At 40.8% G+C, this 22,983-nt stretch overlaps 1 protein-coding gene across 3 annotated transcripts in view; it reads right to left on the bottom strand.

Moving 5' to 3' along the window:
* The window catches only part of TCTN1 (tectonic family member 1), a 78,129-nt gene that overhangs the window by 30,805 nt on the left and 24,341 nt on the right, over positions 1–22,983 (bottom strand). For 2 of the 3 annotated variants that reach the window (XM_073676312.1, XM_073676313.1), the window contains exons 5-10: positions 17,630–17,717; positions 17,302–17,408; positions 16,539–16,559; positions 13,794–13,919; positions 8,456–8,575; positions 225–306 (exon numbers count right to left, since the gene is read on the bottom strand). In XM_073676312.1, the coding sequence (XP_073532413.1) occupies positions 225–306; positions 8,456–8,575; positions 13,794–13,919; positions 16,539–16,559; positions 17,302–17,408; positions 17,630–17,717 (544 nt within the window). Of the gene's footprint in view, positions 1–224; positions 307–2,667; positions 2,921–3,981; positions 4,146–8,455; positions 8,576–13,793; positions 13,920–16,538; positions 16,560–17,301; positions 17,409–17,629; positions 17,718–22,983 lie in introns of those variants that run through there. The other variant, XM_073676314.1, reaches the window with a different exon arrangement.

Genomic DNA, 22,983 nt, shown 5'->3' with positions numbered 1-22,983 from the left:
CTAGTTGGAGTGGACAGCACAGTTAAATAGTTTTATCATTTATACTTACATTTGTTATAGTCAACAACTGTCTATGATCCTTATTAAGACATACATAAATCAGACTGGAAAGTAACCTGCTTGGTATCCCCCTCCATGTATAAATAACAGTACAAAATAGTGTTGGATGCAAATCCCTGGCTATGTGACCTATAAAACTATATTCAAAATTCAAAAAGGATATTGTGGCAATTTAAAGCCAGCAACCAGGGGTAGCCCAAATACGTAGCCTGGATTTCCACTGATAGGGGCGGGTGCCGTGCCATTCTGTAACAGAACAGAGGGTTAGTGCTGTATTTGATTAATGCAAAGCAAAAATGTAGGTCAATAAGACAATGTTGACCATGTTGCATTCATGTTCCCATTCCTTTCATCTCAGAAAACGGTATTTACATCACAGACAATCTGTACCGACGACTTTGAGCAATCAGCAACTGTTTCTATGTCGGGTTAATGATTTCAAAGGAGAAACTATATAAATACTAATCCTTTCTATTAATCACTGGTTATCTCAGGTGACCGGACAAGCACTGGATCAGCCATTCTCCTGTACACTATACTACTTAGATCTCTTGCATAAATGTTTAGCTGTACAGCATCCAGACAGAAGCACAAAGTTGAAGCTATTAAGCCATAAGCGCTACATTTACCGATATAAAAGACATTAGGATTCTCCACCCAGTTCTAATATTTCAGATCTATCGTCATATTTACTAACTCAATGTATACAATATACCAAATTACTATTGTATTGTGCGCAACATATATGCAAGGAATTTTAAAGGGTTAAGTGATATTTTCGTATGGTCAATATAATGCAATATTTGATTCCTACAATGTGACCATACTGTATAGGTTTGGTATAGCAGTATGTAAACAAATACATTTTCTTCTGCAAGAAAGATGCGAGGTCAGAAGAGTGGAGCTCGTGAACACAACACCTTCCACTCCTCACTAGAAAAAAAAAAAAATATCAGCAGAGTTGTCCAAGAGCCAAGGGCCACGTGTGGAGAGCTACAGAAAGACCTGGAATCAGAAGGTACAATTGTTTCAAAGAAAACAATAAGTAATGCACTCAACCTCCACGGCTCACCACGCAGGACTCCACTGCTAAACAAAAAGCATATTCAAGCGCATTTAAAGTTTGCTCAAAAACATTTAGACAAGCCTGTGAAATACTGGGAGAAAACAATCTGGTCAGATGAGACAATATTGAACTCTTTGGAAGCCATAATAAACACGTTTGGAGGCCAAAAGGCACTGCATATCACCCCAAAAACACCATACCAACAGTGAAGTTTGGAGGTGGAAACATCATGACGTGGGGCTGTTTTTCAGCATACGGCACTGGCAAAAGTCATATAATTGAAGGACGGATGAATGAACAAATGTACAGAGACATTCATGATAAAAATCTGCTGCTATCTACCAGGATGATGAAGATGAAATAAGGGTGGACATTTAAGCAAAATAGTGATCCCAAACACACAGCCAAGGAAACTCATTTGGTTTCAGAGAAAGAAAATAAATCTGCTAGAATGGCCCAGCCAATCACCTGACCTGAATCCAATAGAAAATTTATGAAAGGAACTAAAGCACAGAGTTCATAGAAGGAGCCCATGGAACTTTCAGGATTTCAAGAGTGTTTGTGTGGATGAAGTTGCCAAAATCACACCTGAGCAATGCATGTGACTAGTTTCTCCATGAAGCTGTCATCACCAACAAAGGCTTTTGTATGAAGTATTAATTAAATTTCACTAAGTTTGTTCTATATTTTTTCTCTGTGTCATTATTACACATAACTTAATTTATGGGCATCTATGGTTTGATTTCTTTACCTGTGTGGATTGGATGGGTTGTGTCACGGGTGTGTCAGGTTTGACAGACAGTCATACGGGGTCCGGCTGTAGAAGGTCGCTGCGTTTGGCCTTGCAAACATCTTCATGATTCCTCTCCCTTTAGGACTCAGCGGTGATCCTCATCTTGCTTGGGTATTCTACCTTTAGGACCCAGCGGTGATCCTCACCTTTCACCTTCTGCTGCTAATTAGCACGACCTTGCTGTATCCTTAAATTCACTGTTTGTCCAGAGAGTGGCTGGTGATAGAATGTTCTGATCTATTCAGGCCTGGAATTCTAGCAGTCGGCTAGAATTTTCTTGGCGTTCCTTTCGTTGATTGTTGCAGTGTTTCATCCGGTGTCATCTTGAAGCTAAGTGTATTCCCTTGTTTGTTTCCCTTGTGTGTACTTTAGTTTGCAGTTGGGCTCACTAGTCCTCACCTCTCCCCCTCCCTACCTAGGGCCTAGCTTTAGGGTCAGCTAGGGCCAGGTTTTCTGTCGTTATACCCTGGGTTTCCCCCATACTCAGCGTGATAGGTTGTTACTGACATCTGGTGAGAATTTCATGTCAATAGCACCTTTAGAAATATATTTACTTAGAAAATTGGTGATGTTTTTAATACTTATTTATACACACACTCCTCAACAGTGAAATTGCAACACCAATAGAGGAAAGTCGTGGAATTATGGAAATCTTAGGATGGATAGACATGTTGCTGATAAACAAATGATGAAAACATGGAAACAAAATTTTCAAAACATCTCAATTTATTGAGTATCAAACATGAGCACTACGTGCAGCTGAAATACACACACATCGGCATGCTATTAATGAGGTTACTAATAGTTGTCTGAGGAATCTTCTGCCACGCGGAATGCCACTTGGGCACGCAAATCATTAAGATCTGCTGCTGGCAGCAACCTTTGCAATGTCTTACCAATGACGACCCAAATTTGCTAGATGGAAGACAAGTCTGGAGATACTGCAGTCCATGGTAGCATGTTTAGGCTGCTCCCAGTAGCATGTGGCCTGGTATTGTTGTCTTAAAAAAATGACACATTGGAAAAAATTTATGTAACACCGACATTTTAGTTAATTGTGAAAAAATACAGCTTTGAGCACCAGGACACTCAGTTCAGAAGTTTCCTATGGTGATCAACTCCGCTCTGCGGCTTGGTGACTTGCTCTATACCCTTAACTCTAAATACCGAGCTGTCACCATCGTGATACCGAAAAATATTTCGATGCTGCTGAGCATTTGAAAATTAATTTGTTAGCGGCATCTGATAGGTGGCATCTGATTCTTATCTTTAGAGGACCTGTGGTGCAGCAGACATACTGAATATTGAAGGTAAGTAAATATATGTGTAGAATTGCAATTAATAAAAGTTGTTGATTTTATTTGTAGTTGAAGATGTGACTTGAGTAGCATTGACTATGTGTTTGCAGCATGTACAGATGTTATGTCCACATTTTAAAAAAATGGATGTGTGTAATCAAGTGTTTTTCGGTTTATCCCTTTAATTAATATATAGGCTTGGAAGATAGTATGCTACCAAATGTGGGAGTTTTTTTTAGCAGTGTATCGTATAGGGTTAGTAACAACCGTTTTAAGGTTTTTATCTTGGTATAACATGGGGATATATTTTTGTATCATTTTTTTGTTCTTAGAACAGAGATGTTTGTGTACCTGGAATGAAGACTAGAAGGGTCCGGCTACCGTACACTATGCCACTCCACACCATAATCCCAGGAATAGGACTGGTGAGAGGTTAACTTGTGATGGTTTCTTTATATACAAAAATATATTACTGGTGGATAAACTATATACATAAATATATATCACCAATGAATAATAAGTATAGATAAATATATGGGTACAACCCTTTGCCTTCCGAACACATCAATTGTTCTAGGTACACTAGCACAAAGTTTTTGAAGGAACTCAGCAGGGAGGTTGTTGCAAACATCTTGGAAAAATAACCACAGACACACTCAATGATGTTGAGATCAGGGCTCTGTGGCAGTCATGTCATCACTTCCAGGACTCCTTGATCTGAAGATAGTTTTTATTGACATGGGATGTATGTCTGGGGTTGTTACCTGCTGCTAATTGGACGCCTCGCTGATGGCATTGCATGATGGATAAGTGTCTGCTTCTCTTTCTCTGCACTGAGGACATCATTAATTTTGACCAAAGCCCCAACTCCATTGGCTGAAATAAAGCCCAAAAATTGCAAAGATCCTCCACCATGTGTCACTGTTGCCTGTAAAAAATCGTTATTGTACTGTTATCCAGCCCTTCAGTGGACAAAATGCCTTCTGATACAGCCAGATATTTTACATTTTGACTCAACAGTCCAGCTTACTTGCTGCCATTTTCTACACCCCAGTTCCTTTGTTTTCATACATAGTTGTGTCAATTGACCTTGTTTCCATGAAGAAAGTATAGCTTTTTGACCGCAAAGTGAACATGTCTGTGATCCTCAATGTTGTCCATTTCTTAGTGCTTCTTCAAAATAGCTTGAACAGCACATCTTGAAACACTAGTCTGCTTTGAAATTTTTGCCTGGGAGAGACCTTGTTGATGAAGTATAACTACCTTGTTTCTTGTTGCTGTGCTCAGTCTTGCCATATTGTATGACCTTGACATGAAACTGTCTTCCACAATGTTACGCCACCCAGTGGCGCAAGTGGATTTGTGGACCCACTGTGCCACAGGGCCTGGTCTACCTAGGTAGGGGCCTAGCTAAGTGGCTACCAGGTGTTCACTGGAGCTCCTGAGGGTGGAGACAGACTGAACTGCATGTAGCAGCCAGGTACCGCTTCTAGGCAGAACCTGGTACTGCAGCTGCTGACCCCAGGGGTCAGGTTAGCTGACACTGATAAGGGCTATGTTCAGACACACAGGTCTAGGATATTGGATCAGGGAAACGTTCAGATACTGGCCGCACCAGGACCAGTCGACTTCAGGAACAGGACTGGCTGCACCAGGACCAGAGGACAATGCTCAGGCACTGTCCGTACTGGGACCAGTGGACAATGCTCAGGCACTGGCCGCACTGGGACCAGTGGACAATGCTCAGGCACTGGTCGCACTGGGACCAGTGGGCAAGGCTCAGGCACTGGCCGCACTGGGACCAGTAGACAATGCTCAGGCACTGGCCGCACTGGGACCAGTAGACAATGCTCAGGCACTGGCCGCACTGGGACCAGTGGAAAATGCTCAGGCACTGGCCGCACTGGGACCAGTGGACAATGCTCAGGCACTGGCCGCACTGGGACCAGTGGACAATGCTCAGGCCCTGGCCGCACTGGGACCAGTGGACAATGCTCAGGCACTGGCCGCACTGGGACCAGTGGACAATGCTCAGGCACTGGCCGCACTGGGACCAGTGGACAATGCTCAGGCACTGGCCGCACTGGGACCAGTGGACAATGCTCAGGCACTGGGACCGGGGGACTCACAACTCACTAATAATTCAACTAGTTGCTTGGCGACTCCCTAAGGGAGAGGGAGTCTTTTATAGGAGGACTCCCAGCAATTGGCTGGCTGGGAGCCATCTTGCAGGTGCTGCACATTACACTAAATGCCCTACAGCAACAAGCTGAGGGCACTTACTATATGCGCATGCTGCCCCTTTAAGACCAGGGACTGCAGCGCACACACAGACCAGGAAGTTACAGGAAGCAGGAGCACACTGGGGGCCGTACCGAGGACTGAGGCAGTGAGTAAGCCAGCGTCCCTGCATGGAGGGAGAAGGGGACACCATGCAGGGGCGTTGGCAATAGCGCTACACACAACCTCACCTTTGTAGCCGAGTTTGGCTGTTCTTCACCAAATTTTAAGCCTCTTAGGGTGCGATTTCTTTTTCAATTAATTACTGTGTTTCAACCAATAAATAAAAATGCTGATCATTATCACCACTTTGTTATAATTGGTTACACATACATCCGAGTATAATCCTACAAATTTTGCACTCAAAACAGCATCAACTCTTCTATTTACACTTGCACAAAGTCAAAGGGTGGTCACACCAAATATTGATTTGATTTAGAATTCTGTTTAGTTCATTCACTTTGCTTTGTTAATTGATAAAAGTAAACTAGTGACACTTCTATTTTTTTAAGAATTCTACTTTGCAGCAATTTTTTTCCCACCCCTGCCTAAAACTTTTGCACAGTACTGTATTTAATCATCCAAGTGAGCTGATCAAATGTGCTATATAAAGCACATACACTACATCCCACAAGCACTATGCCCCCATACCATCCTAAACTAGTATTCTGACACATATCGCCCCCCCAGCTCCTGAATTCTTCCTACTTCATGTTCATTAGTCTTCTTGCACGCACCTGCCTGCAAACAAACTAAAATAGGCACGCATGACTACACATGAAATATGGTGTACTTCCACAATAAAAATTTTATGGAGGGGACGAGGTTATGCGCTGGAGTTTGGAAGTGACAGGCAGAGTGTACACAGATTATTCCTGCCTGCCATGTCGTGAATGTGTCCTTTGCTGTGGGTGGTGAAGCAACCGTCAGTGAGCTAGTTATGTTATAGTAAAGGAACTTATCACTGAAGTACAACACAAAATAAGTGTGAAAAATGCGTTATGTCCACACCAATAACGTACCAAGATGATCAAGTGGTCCACTCAGTTCATAATATTTTTTTGTACAATAAAATCTCATCTGTAGCTAGCTGGGAATTGACAATGTAGAAGATATGAGGTTTCATGTATAAAAATCTGTCCACAAACAAGTAGAACAATTCTGCTCAATTTTGACCATTCTCGACACTTTTGAAAAGAGCAGAGAAAAAAGGTTTTGTAAAAGGAAATGCGGCATGCCAGAATCTGTCAGATTTAATATACATTTTACACCAAAACACATTCTGATCACCATCTTCTCCCTTTCCCAGTGCCATTCCGGACCTCTTCTGCATCATCTGACTGCAGTTCTGACTATCCAGCTCACACAACATCGTTTGATTAGATTGAAAGTTGCTTTCTCAATGTTAGTCTATGACAGCCTTGATGTGAGTCTAATAGGATTACATTGAGAAAGTGACTTCAGGTCCACACAGGACACATTGTGTGAGGCGGTCGGTCACAACTGCAGGCACGTGAAGCATAAATGGATTGTGTGCTGTGAAGGGAAGAAAATGGTGATCAGGTTTTAGTACATGCACTGTGCACATAATAATTATGGCCTCGGGGATACAATGCTGCAGTGCTTCTTTTACCAATTCATGATCAATGCATTTTTCCCTTCTTCCTGACCAGGCAGATTTTCAGGTTTCATCTCATATGTGCTTTTAATGTCTCCAAAAAATGTTATCATTCGAATATGCAAATAATGTTTGCTCCTTTTTTTCACGATATATGGGACTTAATTTTTACTTTCCTTATTTTTTTGTTTTTGCTGATATTGGGAGAAAACGTAAACAAAAAACTTTAATTTTTTTTTTTATGAGACAGTACAGCTAAAAACTTTTTTCAGAGTCTCTTTTTAGTTTTATTTATGCTTTTTTTTCTATTTTTTTACACACAGTGTCCCCCATAAGGTCTTAAAAGACCTTTGGAGGGGCATTTTAACATACTAATACATTCTGTTTATTGCCGATTTCCTTTGTAACTGGAGATGGTGTATTAGTCCCAGTTGCAGGGGAATTTCAGGCTCCTGCATGATTTGCAGAACTAACTGGGTGTCCTATGATACAGAATCTCTTGCTCCCTCCCTACATCCAGTGATCACATGTTCACTGGGCCTGGAGGAGGAAGAACAGTTAGTACTTCCTAATCTATATATACAAGCGCTGTTTCAGTTCTATGTATACAGTTCTATGTAATGTTTATCTTCTCTGTGGGGTGTCCGACAGTTGGCTACCTGCCCCCACAGCGGCAGGGTCTTGTGCATGCTGCTTATACTGAACTGACATTTTATAAAGTCAATGCAAAGTAAAGTGTGGACTGCCCAGAAGCTTGTACCCTATGAGCAGACCAGAAGTAGCGTGTGCCTTAAATTCCTATATTCTTACCTACCTCCTATATATTTTTCTTTTGCGATTTAAATTTTTAGTGGTAGACTTCTTTATTCTATTTTCTGTACATAATTATGAGGGCTGTCATTTTGTCTGAGCTATGGTTAACAGCATTTTGTCCAGCCACAAGAAGCTCAAACAGCAATAGTCAGAATCTGACTTTTGGCCTTCACGGGGCAGTACTCTAGGCATGATCTGTGACCAGTGCAACAGTCATTGTCCATGAAAAAGGAAGTAAGCTGTGACCATCGCTTATTGTGAATAGTATGATCCTTTGTTACCTTATACTCGTATATAGAGGCGATGTGTCACTGTAATCCCACCTATTGTTACAACTGGAAATATTAGTTTAATATGGGGCTTTTCAGGATTTTTTTTTTTATAAATAGTGACAAGGAAAATTTAAAAATTAGTCCCAAAAATCTCTAAAAAAAATTAAAAAAACGTGTAACCTAAAAACTTGATGTAAACAATAGGTCATTTGCTGACGAAATACTACTTTTAAATAAAAATCCAGCAGTTTGTACCTCAATGAAACGTATCTGGAAGTTCTGTTGGACTGTGTTCTTATCGATCGCTCCAAGAAGAAAAGATGCCGCAATGCTTGTGATCTCACCTTTATCTGTATATGTAAATGTATAGCTTCCCTAAAGGTGAAAAATACAGGAAATCAAACTATAATAAGAAATATTCGTAACTGCCTAGAAAGAAAAAAGTTCACGTTATAAATGTACAATTACTTACTCGATTTATTCCTCCTAACAGGCCACAAAGCACAGGATGTTTGTGTAACCTCTTTATCATACTAGATTGTACAACTGCCTTGTAAAAGTTGCCGTCTGTTGCAATTTTCCTGAAACAAAAAGCTTTTCAGATCTATCATCTTTCTAAGGTTTTAGTACCAGCCCCAACTTTTGTAAACCAAAAAAAAAAAGGGAAAAAACAAAACAAAAATAGTGCACTTGAGATAGAAGGTGACTTTTAATTAATAAATGTCTACTCTGCCAAGCATTATAGGGGCTTTCCCAATGATAGCCAAACCTTTACTGATGAGTAGAACAAATAGGATGTGGTGCTCAATGGAGTGCTGTATTCCCTTTATTGTTCTTTCAAGCACAATGCCCATACAGGTGTAGCTGTGCCTGGTAATGCAGCTCAGCCCATTTAGGTGAATAGGTCTGTGCTGCAGGACCAAGAACAGCAATGCAATAAGGCTTCGGTCACATTATCAGTATTTGGTCAGTATTTTACCTCAGTATTTGTAAGCCAAAATCAGGAGTGGAACAATCAGAGGAAAAGTATAATAGAAACACGTCACCACTTCTGTATTTATCACCCGCTCCTGGTTTTGGCTTACAAATACTGATGTAAAATACTGACCATATACTGATGTGACTGTAGCCTAATATTAACATTGCTGTGCCTAGATAAATAAATAATTGTGGTGGTCCTGGGAGCTGGACCCCTGCCATCATACATTGGTGATCTATTTTAAAAATAGGTTATCAACTGAAAATCCCCCATGAATACAGGCACAACTTTATACACAATTTCACAAATCCTATAGAAAAACAAAAAACATTATTGGTATTTACCATAAATACTGAATGTTATGCAGATAGCAGTGACCAAGAAAGTATACTATAAAAAGTAGGCACTGCATGGAACCTTGTATTTTGGTGTAACAATTGAAGGAGGGTTTCCACCATTTTAATATAGATTTTCTTTTTTGGCCCATTTTCGCTGAGGAAAACAAGCTGCCTAATAATTCTGCACACGTTGATAAGGGATGTTGTATCCTTAAAGGGGTTTTCCCACGAACAAAAGTTCATTTTAAAAATTGCCTGTGTCTGACCGTGTATGGAACATACCACATCTCCTGGGCAGGGGGGGGGGGGGGGGGGGAGCAAAAGACAATACAGACATTACAGCAGGGGATCACAGAGGATTCATTTTGTGAGGTAAAACATTTCACTGCCTGTTTTTAAACAATATTTTACCTCACAAAATGAATCCACTGCGATCCCCTGCTGTATTGTCTGTATTGTCTTTTGCTTCCTCCCCTGCCCAGGAGATGTGGTATGTTCCGTACACGGTCAGACACAGGCAATTTTTAAAATGAACTTTTGTTCATGGGAAAACCCCTTTAAGTCTCACCCTCCCTCATTACACAAATACACATCACCTGATCTGTTTCATCCAATAAGCATTCAAGTTTATACAGTGCGGAGTTGGAAAATCTGCATAAAGATGACGACGACATGGTCAATAATTGTGAACACCCTGTTTTTATTTACCTACACAACCCCCTCCCCAACCCATCCTGCTTCCCAGGATACAAAAAGAACATAGGAGGAGTTGCTCTCTCAAGTCATTAAACCTTAGGCCACGTTCACACGTTCAGTATTTGGTCAGTATTTTACATCAGTATTTGTAAGCCAAATCCAGGAGTGGGACAATCAGAGGATAAGAATAATAAAAACACGTCACCTCTTCTGTATTCATCACCCACTCCTGGTTTTGACTTACAAATACGGAGGTAAAATACTGACCAAATACTGAATGTGTGAACGTGGCCTTATTGTGCCATGTGGAAAACAAAGGTGTGGTGCAAAAAGCTGGCCATGCACATCGTACAGATAGCAGGTAAGCATTATGCAGTGCTATCACAATGTTCAGGCCAGACCGGCCTTCAGTTTCAGGAAGTAGTAATCAAGGCCTTAATCTTTGGAAATCAGGAAGGAAATTCTGGACCTGAAGATGCACATATTGTACCAGTGCAACATTTTATCAGTGAGATGCCACAAACTTCAAGGAGAGGAAGTTCGTAAAAAGAGTGCAGAAAAAGAAAATATGTTTCAGAAGGGGAATAAGAAAGGACACCATTTATCACTGGGACAACTGGCCAATGCATGAAAGTGTGTTTCACAGTGTAACACACATCTATGAATTAGTAATTAGGGTGCATGCACACGGTCAGTAAACGCTGCGAATTGGCCAAAGCTCATTGGACGCAGCACACTTGCGCTACGCGCAGTCTGCAGCGGCCAGATGACAGAGCATAGTGGATGGGATTTCAAGAAATCCCATGCCCACTATGCGTCTCTGTGCAACAAAGAGAAATTCTATCAGTGCAATGTATAGGATGCGGTGCAGCGCTTTGGACCCAGCACAAGTATGCTGTTTTCAAAGCGCTGCCAAAAAGGATAGTGTGTACATACCCCTACACCCCCATGTGCTCAGCACATCTTACATATGACATAAAAAAAAAGTCAAATACCGGAAAAACTCCAAATAAGACTACTATCTATTTCACCCTTAACCAATTCCATGAGGGGGTAGCTTGTAAAAAGGGTCACATGTGGGGGCATCTGCTGTTCTAGCACTTCAGGGGCTCTGCCAATGAGACATGGCATCCACAAACCATTACAGCAAAATGTGCGCTCCAAAATAGCGCTCCTTCGCTCGTGAGCTCTGCGGTGCCTGAACAGTAGTTTCTGATCACATAAGGGGAATTGGCGTACTCATGAGAGACTGTGTTACAAATTGTCTGGCTTTTTTTCTTTTATTACCCCTTAAGAAAATGAAAAATGTGGGGCTTAAAAAAGAATTTGTTAAGAAAAAAAAAATAAATTAAATCCACTATTGTAACACCTGAAGGATTAACAAACTTGAGATGATTGAGAGATGCAGTTTTTTAAAAAATATGCTGACAAAGTAGACATGGTAAATGTTATTTATCAATTATTCTGCACCATTTTAAAAAGGCATAAAAAGTTCAAAAATTGCGGATTTTTTTATTTAAATTCCCAATATTGTCATAAATAAACATATCGACCTAAATTTCCTGCTATCGTGAAGTACTAAGTATAAAAAAAAACACTCAGAATCACTAAGCATTCCACAGTCGTTACCACAAAGTGACACGTCAGATTTGAACATTTTGGCCTGGTCAGGAAGGTGAGAAAGGTTTCAGTGGGAAAGGGTTAAAGCTGGCCCAAGACAACTGTTGGCCATGTCACGGTTTGGTGGACAGCTATCTTAAGCTAAGTGTACATGGCATATTTTAGATGCCGGTGCAGCCGCCGAGTCTTCTCAGGGAAAACAACTTCAAGAATACTCAGACTGTCGTTTTCCTGAAGCAGCTTTGTTGTAGCTCTTACAGCAGCTTCGCCACCAGCGTCTTTTACTTTGTACGGCCAAAAAAATGAGGGTTTGTGAACCATGAAGCGGTTAAAAGATGTGACTCAAGACGTAAAATATGAACAGCAATATTCTTTTGACATTGCTGTGCATTTTGCTCATTTTAGGGGTCGCTTCTGTGGCCTTCCAGAATCTGCCTGAAAAAGACGCCGTGTGCACGCAGCCTTAGCTGGCTCTGCCATTAACATATCCACCTTAGAGGTATGTTACTGCTATGATGATAGAAAGAACAAATGTGCCGGCCGCACACGTCTGTTGCTTTTTATCTTTGGACCTGATCTGTTTTCAGGACATCTCGTCACGTTGATGCCAGTTTGTGGTAGAACATTATTACACAATAAAACACGTTGGTGAAAGGTGGAATTTCTTTTTTAGACACTGTAGACACCAATATCTTCCCCTTCCCAAAATTACAATTTTCTTTTTTTGCACGTTAGTTTTTTTCCTTCCAAACTTACAAGAGCCATAACTTTCTTTTATTTTGTTTCATCAGGGCTTGTTTTTTTTCCAAGTTCTGAATGACACCATTTATTTTACCATTCAATGTATTGGAAAATGGGAAAAAAAATCCAAGTGCAGTCAAATGACACAAAAAATGCAATTTTTTTTTTTTTTTTAAATGGCATTTATTCTGCAATAAAAGTGACCTGGCAACAAGATGTTCCAGGTCACTACAATTACCAGCAATACCATATGTATAGTTTTTGTTTATTTATTTAACTAGTGAATTAACATTTGGAGGTTTGTAAAAAATAAATAAATAATATTATTTGAGTCACAATTTTCTGGAACCTGTAATGTTTTCATTTTTTCGTTGATGAAGCTGTGTGGGGGATTTTTTGTGTGGCGAGCTGATGTTTTAATGAATACAATTTTGAAGGAGATGCAGAATTTAAATTACATATTTTCATGGTATTGCAGCAACCTAAAAAATTTTTTTTTTCTCTTTAATGGCATTTGCCGATCGGTTTTATTAATTTTATATTTCGACAGATTAGACTTTTACGGATGCTTCTTTTTTTCTTTATTTTGAATGAGGGCAATATGGGAAGAAAGATTAAAATTTCATTTATTTCTCTATTTTTAAAAACTTTTTTTTTTTACTTTATTTGTTAGTCCCCTTAGGGGACTTCAACCTGTGATCATCTGATTATTATTGCAGCATATAGTATAAACATAGTATTGCAGTATATAGTGAAAATCACAGTGGTCTTCACAGAAGTACAGTAATGGCAGGCACTGTGGTCTTCAGCAGACCCCCACCTGCTGTATAAACCCATTGGCACCCTGGAAACATGTCATTGTAAATGAGATTGTCAGAGATCTGATGAGGCTGGAGTACTAACTTTGAAAATCCCTGTCAGAATGGCTATATAATAAATTTTTGAACACTTTATTGCCTGGTATTAAAATACAGATTTTATTAATCTAGCCTTACAATCCTCATTTTAATATCGGTTTAGGGACAATCCTCATTTTAATATCGGTTTAGGGACTCTATTATACAGCCATTATGACAATGATTTTTCAAAGCAAGTACACTAGCCTCATCAGATCTAAGAAATCTATCTAATAATGTATGCAGTTTGTATTTTGAAATAATATATAAATAAATCTTTGCCTAAAACTTATACAACATAGCATAAGTATAAAAGTACTCACCCCAAGAACAACATGATTACATACTCCTGTTGCGTTGTCATAGGAAGGTATATAGTCACTAAGATTTCCACGAAAGACAGCACCATCTATTGATTTTATTGTAATAGCCTGAAGACTCACATTAATCTGCAATAAATCAGAAAAGACATTTACCAAAACCGCAGTATGTACATTGCAATACGATGCTGGCTGAAATGCAGTTATTCAAAGCACCAGTCCACACGGCATTTTTTATTTTATTTCACCATCGGAGTGGTATCGTTAATGTAAGTTCCCTTGGTACAATAGCTTTTCAGCTGCTGTCTTCTGCTGTGCTCAGCACCGCTCTGGTAGTTGTGACCTGCCGGATCGCTCCAGTGTTTGCTGGGCGGACTCAATGGAACTCTATAGGAGCCAGAACGAGGCCAGAATGAGGCTCTCATAGATTTACACTGAGAGCTTGTGACCGTTGCCTCTGACTTCCAGACATTCAGGAGCTGCGTTCACAAGATGGTGGAGAGGGACTGGAGAAGCACTGGGATAAGCAGAAGACAGCAGCTGGTAAGTATTCTACTACAGAACAGACATTAGTGATATCACACCGGCTAAAAAAAAAACGCCGGAGTGATGCTTTAAATATTATGACTATGTAAGAATATTGTACAAACTGAAATATTTGTGCTTTGTGCATAAATACTTTGCCATAATTTCAATCTCTAAAAAAAATGTAAGGCTATGTGCACACGGTGTCATTTTCAGAAGGATTCTGCCTGAAAGTGCTTAGAAGACACTCAAAAGAATGAACATATACATTTTCATGTAGAGACGACATGCTGTGCATATGTTCAGGCCTCTGAGCGTCTTTTAACTGCTTCATGTTTCAAAAAAAAGCCAAGTGGCCAAAAGAGATGACCTGACCATTCTTCAGGTGCTTTCTGCTCAGAAGATGCCCTATACTTTACAATGTAAGTCAATAGGAGGGCTCAAAAGAAGTCTGGAAGACTCCTAGGTGTTAGTTTGAGTGCTGTTGCAGATTTATCACTTCAGAGTCCACTAGTGGTTTTTTTTTATGTTGAATGGAGAGAAAAGAAAAAAAACACACCGGAAATTGCAAGTCAACATAACACCCCCCAAAAGGAACTAAAAATGCTCAAAAAATGGCTAAGAAATTATCAAAAAAAATACACTTTACGACAGGGATGTCAAACTTAAAACACGTAGAGGGCCAAAATGAGAAACTTTGACAAAGTCATGGGCCCCCCATAGTCCTCCATACAGAATAATGGGCCCCCCATAGTCCTCCATACAGAATAATGGGCCCCCCATAGTCCTCCATACAGAATAATGGGCCCCCCATAGTCCTCCATACAGAATAATGGGCCCCCCATAGTCCTCCATACAGAATAATGGGCCCCCCATAGTCCTCCATACAGAATAATGGGCCCCCCCATAGTCCTCCATACAGAATAATGGGCCCCCCATAGTCCTCCATACAGAATAATGGGCCCCCCATAGTCCTCCATACAGAATAATGGGCCCCCCATAGTCCTCCATACAGAATAATGGGCCCCCCATAGTCCTCCATACAGAATAATGGGCCCCCCCATAGTCCTCCATACAGAATAATGGGCCCCCCCATAGTCCTCCATACAGAATAATGGGCCCCCCCATAGTCCTCCATACAGAATAATGGGCCCCCCCATAGTCCTCCATACAGAATAATGGGCCCCCCATAGTCCTCCATACAGAATAATGGGCCCCCCATAGTCCTCCATACAGAATAATGGGCCCCCCATAGTCCTCCATACAGAATAATGGGCCCCCCATAGTCCTCCATACAGAATAATGGGCCCCCCATAGTCCTCCATACAGAATAATGGGCCCCCCATAGTCCTCCATACAGAATAATGGGCCCCCCCATAGTCCTCCATACAGAATAATGGGCCCCCCATAGTCCTCCATACAGAATAATGGGCCCCCCATAGTCCTCCATACAGAATAATGGGCCCCCCATAGTCCTCCATACAGAATAATGGGCCCCCCATAGTCCTCCATACAGAATAATGGGCCCCCCATAGTCCTCCATACAGAATAATGGGCCCCCCATAGTCCTCCATACAGAATAATGGGCCCCCCCATAGTCCTCCATACAGAATAATGGGCCCCCCATACAGTATAATGGGCCCCCCATAGTCCTCCATACAGTATAATGGGCCCCCCATAGTCCTCCATACAGTATAATGGGCCCCCCATAGTCCTCCATACAGTATAATGGGCCCCCCATAGTCCTCCATACAGTATAATGGGCCCCCCATAGTCCTCCATACAGAATAATGGGCCCACATAGGGGTGGCAATTCTGGTTTCGGGGGCCAAATAAAACCACCCTGCGGGCCAGAGATTTGGCCCACGGGCCGGACTTTGACATGTGCTTTAGGACAAAAATCGCCAACATGAAGTGCCTTCCTCCGAGAAAACCTGTCAGGTTCACTACAGCAGTGTTCCCAATCTCCAGTCCTCAAGGCCCACCAGCAGATCATGTTTTCAGGATTTCCTTAGTATTGCACAGGTGATAATTCCATCACCTGCACAAGCAACAATTCCATCCCCTGAGCAATACTAAGGGAATCCTGAAAACATGATCTGTTGGTGGGCCTTGAGGACTGGAGTTGGGGAACACTGCACTAGAGTTTAAAAGATGTGTTCTGCACACACCCTAAGTGGTAAAAGAAACTAACACAGACAGAATGAAGCAAAACATTCTTACCGTATTCTGTAGGTTGGGCACCTGGCAATAAAAAATAATAATAAAAAAAAAAAAAAATCAGTAATGATATTACAAAAACATAAACTAAATGCATTCCAAAGATGAAGACACAAATAATAATTTGAATAACATGTACACTGTAAAAGCCGTACATAATAGTTTATCAGTCCTTTCACACAAACTGTAGAAGAGTGGAGTCTGCTGTCTCCAGCCCCATACAAGGTAATGCTGCTTTTGGCGCACTGGCTATCAGTGGAGTAACTAGAAGCTTGTGGGCCCCAATGCAAAATCTCCATCAGAAACTCCAAATATCACAAGACTTTATAATAGTATTGTTTTTCTATTCTAAAGGGACCTGTTGGGTTTGACTCCAACCTCTGCACCTACTATCGTTACATCCCTGCACATATCAGTCTAATATGTCTTAAAACTGTCCCAATTCTCATGCTCTATAACTTGCCATTCACTCTTTTTGGGCAGATCCTTTTCATCCATATAATGCCAGCATTATAGGTGCAAGGACTCCCTTTTCCATCGCTTCCCAGCATGATTTACCCCTGCCATTGTCCACGGCTTGCTTGTGCTGTACAATTCCCCCCTTTTATTTTTCACTCTTTCCTAACCCAATCATATTCTATTGTCTCTTCTCCACTTATATTGTAAAGGCCTTTGAGCAGAAGCATTATACATTTCATGTGTACAGGGCTATGGAATATGTTGGATCTTTATAAATAACGCATGATGATAATCTTTAATTACTTACAGTTAAGACTTCAAAGTTTTTGTAGGTTCCAAGAGTCAGGACAGGGATTGAGCAATTCTCTATCTTTATATTCTGACTACACGCAAAATCTTGGCTCTCCAAGAATCCTATTGAAAAAATAAGTTGATTAGTACATCATACAGACCACATCCACCTAGTGCACATGGCGAGTGGTCTTCATTTTCAACCCAGGTTATATGGCAGAACACTTATCTCCATCTCAAACATCTGAAATAATATTAACGATTCAAATGGGTTTGTGAAACATGAAAAAAAAGCACAAATAATAAAAAAAGAAGATAAATTAACCAGCTAAAAGCTTTCTTACCAACTGGGTTACTGTCTGTACATTCACTTGTTCCCATAGGAGCAGGGAGTTTTAGGTAAGAGTCCCGAGTCAGGAGGGGGGAACCGTACTTTAAATAAATAAATAAATAAGTCATGAACAAAATACATACATGCAGATTTGAACATGAATTTCATAGAGTGGGTATATATATATATTTATATATACACTCACGCATATATTAGGTTAACTGTGATACAATTAACCGTAACCCATCAATTATAAGGGACCAGGACAAAGTGGTCAGTGCTTGACCTCATTCACACTGCTCGAGTGTTCTGTTCTTTGTTAGTTTTATGCAAATTGTCTCTTCAGAGAGGAAGAGGACCAGAACTCTAATGCCACCTACAGGAAGTAGCAATCCTAAAAGTCAATAGTGACCCTTTAACGAGCCTTATCACATGACTTAGGATATAAGCCAGAACCAGAAACTTGATTTGCAGACACTGTGTTTCGGGGTACTGCCCCTCATCAGTGCAAAGTGTGAGTTCTGGTTTGGCTGGGTGAGAGGCGTCAGACCGGTATCTAAGGGGTAAACATGTCTCTCTCCGCAAGGAGAAATGTAAGCATGTCACGGTGAGGAGACTTTTAAAGCCGCAATGCTCCTCTGGGAAATATGCAAATTGTCTCTTCATCTTCAGAGAGGAAGAGGACCAGAACCAGAACAGGACAGCACGGTGGCTCAGTGGTTAGCACTGCAGCCTTGCAGTACTGGGGTCCTGGGTTCAAATCTCACCAAGGACAACATCTGCAAGGAGTTTGTAGGTCCTTCCCGTGTTTGCGTGGGTTTCCGCCGGGTTCTCCGGTTTCCTCCCCCAATAAGGACAGTGCCAATAATGGCTGTAAATTGTCTGAATTGTAAAGCGCTGCGGAATATGTTGGCGCGATATAAATAAAAAGATTATTATAAAGATTATTAACTCTAGTGCCACCTACAGGAAGTAGCAATCCTACTTGCGTCTGCAAGGATCCAACGAGCGTTTTGCCAACAGCTTTTACGAGGATGTATGGCGAAACGTGCGTTGGATCCTTGCGGACGCCATGGGGTCAGTATGTGCTCTATTTGTCTCTATGTTGGTCCCCTGTATTCCAGAGAGGCAAATACACCGCGTGCAGAATTATTAGGCAAATGAGTATTTTGATCACATGATACTTTTTATACATGTTGTCCTACTCCAAGCTGCATAGGCTTGAGAGCCAACTACCAATTAAGTAAATCTGGTGATGTGCATCTCTGTAATGAGGAGGGGTGTTGACTAATGACATCAACACCCTATATAAGGTGTGCTTAATTATTAGGCAACTTCCTTTCCTTTGGCAAAATGGGTCAGAAGAGAGATTTGACGGGCTCTGAAAAGTCCAAAATTGTGAGATGTCTTGCAGAGGGATGCAGCAGTCTTGAAATTTCCAAACTTTTGAAGCGTGATCACCGAACAATCAAGCGTTTCATGGCAAATAGCCAACAGGGTCGCAAGAAGCGTGTTGGCCAAAAAAGGTGCAAAATAACTGCCCATGAATTGAGGAAAATCAAGCGTGAAGCTGCCAAGATGCCATTTGCCACCAGTTTTGCCATATTTCAGAGCTGCAACATTACTGGAGTATCAAAAAGCACAAGGTGTGCGATACTCAGGGACATGGCCAAGGTAAGGAAGGCTGAAAAACGACCACCTTTGAATAAGAAACATAAGATAAAACGTCAAGAATGGGACAAGAAATATCTTAAGACTGATTTTTCAAAGGTTTTATGGACTGATGAAATGAGAGTAACTCTTGATGGGCCAGAGGCTGGATCAGTAAAGGGCAGAGAGCTCCACTCCGACTCAGACGCCAGCAAGGTGGAGGTGGGGTACTGGTATGGGCTGGTATCATCAAAGATGAACTTGTGGGACCTTTTCGGGTTGAGGATGGAGTGAAGCTCAACTCCCAGACCTACTGCCAGTTTCTGGAAGACAACTTCTTCAAGCAGTGGTACAGGAACAAGTCGGTATCGTTCAAGAAAAACATGATTTTCATACAGGACAATGCTCCATCACATGCATCCAACTACTCCATAGCGTGGCTGGCCAGTAAAGGTCTAAAAGAAGAAAAAATAATGACATGGCCCCCTTGTTCACCTGATCTGAACCCCATAGAGAACCTGTGGTCCATCATAAAATGTGAGATCTACAGGGAGGGAAAACAGTACACCTCTCGGAACAGTGTCTGGGAGGCTGTGGTGGCTGCTGCACGCAATGTTGATCGAAAACAGATCAAGCAACTGACAGAATCTATGGATGGAAGGCAGTTGAGTGTCATCGTAAAGAAAGGTGGCTATATTCATCACTAATTTTTTTTGTTTTTGTTTTTGCATGTCAGAAATGTTTATTTCTAAATTTTGTGCACTGATATTGGTTTACCTGGTGAAAATAAACAAGTAAAATGGGATTATATTTGGTTTTTATTAAGTTGCCTAATAATTCTGCACAGTAATAGTTACCTGCACAAACAGATATCCTCCTAAGATAACCAAATCGAAAAAAAGCCCACTCCAACTTCCAAAAATATTAAGCTTGGATATCTATGAGTCTTTTGGGTTGATTGAGAACATAGTTGTTGATCAATAATAAAAATAATCCTCTAAAATACAACTTGCCTAATAATTCTGCACACAGTGTATGTGATATTTTGTCTACATACATCTTCTACCTTGATCCTATCTTACAGCTAGGTCACTTTCTCCTTTGGTCATACATCATCTGGTGATCTATGGTTGCCATCTGTATACTGGTACTCGGTGCTACTCACTATTTAGTAATATACTACCCATTTGTTATTGCATTATGCTGTATTAATATGCTATGTTTTTGCACTGGACACTTTATATGTAATATATGTGGCATGTAGTGTGAGCTATACAATTATATATCTTTTTGGTGTTCTTATACACCAGCTCTCTGGTGGAGCATGTTGTTGTAACCATTGATTAGGATTATATAGCAGGTGCTGACCCCTTAGCGCCCTTTCATTTAGGCATTCTCTTTCCATTTTTATTTGTACATTTTAAATGATGAAATAAATATTATATTTTAGTAATTTTGGACTGTGTGTCACATTTGTAGGTATATAAGATAATTGAGCAGACACATAGTATGTGATGATTATTTCCTCCTTGTTTTGTATGTTGAAGTATTAATTAGAGGTGCCTTTATTGCTGCACATGCTGTTTATTCTGTTTTTTTCTTTGAAATTGCAACATCGAAGTTGAAAAACAATGTTTTACTGTTGTATTACTTTGGATGACTAATTAAAAATCCTGAGGATATAACTTTGGTACATTTCCATTTATTTCTGAAGATATTGTACAGTCTATGAAAAAAATGAAGGGGTGTCAATAATGGTGAGCAGCACTGTATGTCCCATTTGCCTTTTTTCTCTGTTTTTTTGTGCTGTTCCAATACACACAAAGGAAATAAACATGTGTATAACAAAACGTGTAATTGCAATAATTTTCTGGGAGAAATACTTCATTTTCTGGAACAAATTGTAGGCGGTAGGAGCTTCCTGGGTGGTTTGTCACCAGGCATCGGTTCTACAATTCTGTAAAGCCAGGGCTGTGGAGTCGGTAAGCAAAACCTCCGACTCCTCAATTTCCATGACACCAACTTCAACTCCCTCATACACGGCTCATGTTTAAGTGATAAATTTACTGTAGCACAAATTCATCTCAGCTAAAAGTCTAGACCTTTAGATCAGGAATAGGACATTTCATAACTTTCCCAAATTCTTCTGAAAAAAATATTCCCCACAAACTGCATTGAACTACTGTACCCAATTCATTATATATTTTAGGAGTTGGAGTCGGTCCATTTTATACAGACTTCGATTCCGACTCCACCAAAATGGACACCGACTCAGACTCCACAGCCCTGTGTAAAGCAGCCATATGGTCATCTCTGCATACCTTTACAAAGTTCTAAAGGGTTCACACTTTGCTTCGGCAGATGCAAGTCTGGACAGGAAGATACTATAGGCAGTGATTGCTCAAGCGGCAGATTTAGCTACAGTGGAAAAAAAATACTGTTAAGTTCCTTTCCCACCCCAGGGACAGCTTTAGGACATCCATGGTTTCGGTGTCCCCCAATAAGGCGACCGAGAAATAAAGATTTTTTTTACTCGCTGTAAAATCTCTTTCTCGCAGCCTTTATTGGAGGAGACAGCACCCACCCCTTCATGATGTAATAGTAAGTGTCAGCCTACAAGAGGCAGAAACCTATCCCACGGTTTCTGTGTCCTCCAATAGAGGCTATGAGAAAGACTTTACAGCGAGTAAAAATACCTTTATTCTTGGGTGTAGGATCTAGGAGGCTGGTTATAAATAATTTTTAAGAGCAGGGATAAGTAGTGCTCACCTACAGTTTGTACCATTGTACTAAATGATTAAAATGTTTATCCCACTGAATTTTCCCAGTTTTATTATTTTATGCATTTGATGATACTTGGCATACATGGATTTCGCTTTGGACTTTTAAGAAAATGCAATAAAAACAGAATATTAAAAATCCATTAATTACATTACAAAGAATAGTTACTGTAATGTAAAATTTGCTTCAATAATTAGCGGATGCCATGTCGTGTTTGGGGAGCCCCCGATGTGCCTAAATAGTGGAAACCCCCGACAAGTGACACCATTTTGGAAACTAGATCCCTTGGGGAACTTATCTAGATGTGTGGTGAACACCTTGAACCCCCAGGTGCTTCACAGAAGTTTATAACATTGAGCGGTAAAAATAAAATTTTCACATTATTCCTACAAAAATGTTTTTCAGCCCCCAATTTTGCATTTTCATAAGAGTAAGGGTATGTGCACACGATGCAGAAATGAAGCAGAAAATTTCTGCATCATTTCTGCATCTCCCTGGCAGAAAAAACGCATGCAGATTGTGCATGCGTTTTTCCTGCAGAATACATGCGGATCCACATGCAGATTGACATGCGTTTCCGCATGCAGATTGACAAGCGCTTTCCAGGCGATTTTAGCATCACCTGGAAAGTGCTTGACAACTAGGTCACACTATATAAATCCATGCAAACAGCATGGATTTATATAGTGTGACCCGAGAGAGTGTATATACTTACCTCTGATGGCCCGCGCTGTCCTGCTTTACAAAGTTCCCGGCTGCCGGCAACTTTGAATTGAAAGACCTGCCGACGTCAGCGTCACGTGACCCGTCACATGACTCTGACGTCACCGCAGGTCCTACAACTCACTGCAAGTGCCGGGAACCAAGCGGGAGCGCTGCGCGGGCCGACAGAAGGTAAGAATACATTTATTTTTTATTTTATTCTTTTTTTACAGC

The sequence above is a fragment of the Phyllobates terribilis genome, unplaced genomic scaffold, assembly GCF_046119375.1.
Source record: "Phyllobates terribilis strain yellow unplaced genomic scaffold, ASM4611937v1 Scaffold_1__5_contigs__length_1240528914, whole genome shotgun sequence".
Classification (NCBI taxonomy): domain Eukaryota; kingdom Metazoa; phylum Chordata; class Amphibia; order Anura; family Dendrobatidae; genus Phyllobates; species Phyllobates terribilis.
This window is presented reverse-complemented; position numbering and strand designations above follow the sequence as displayed.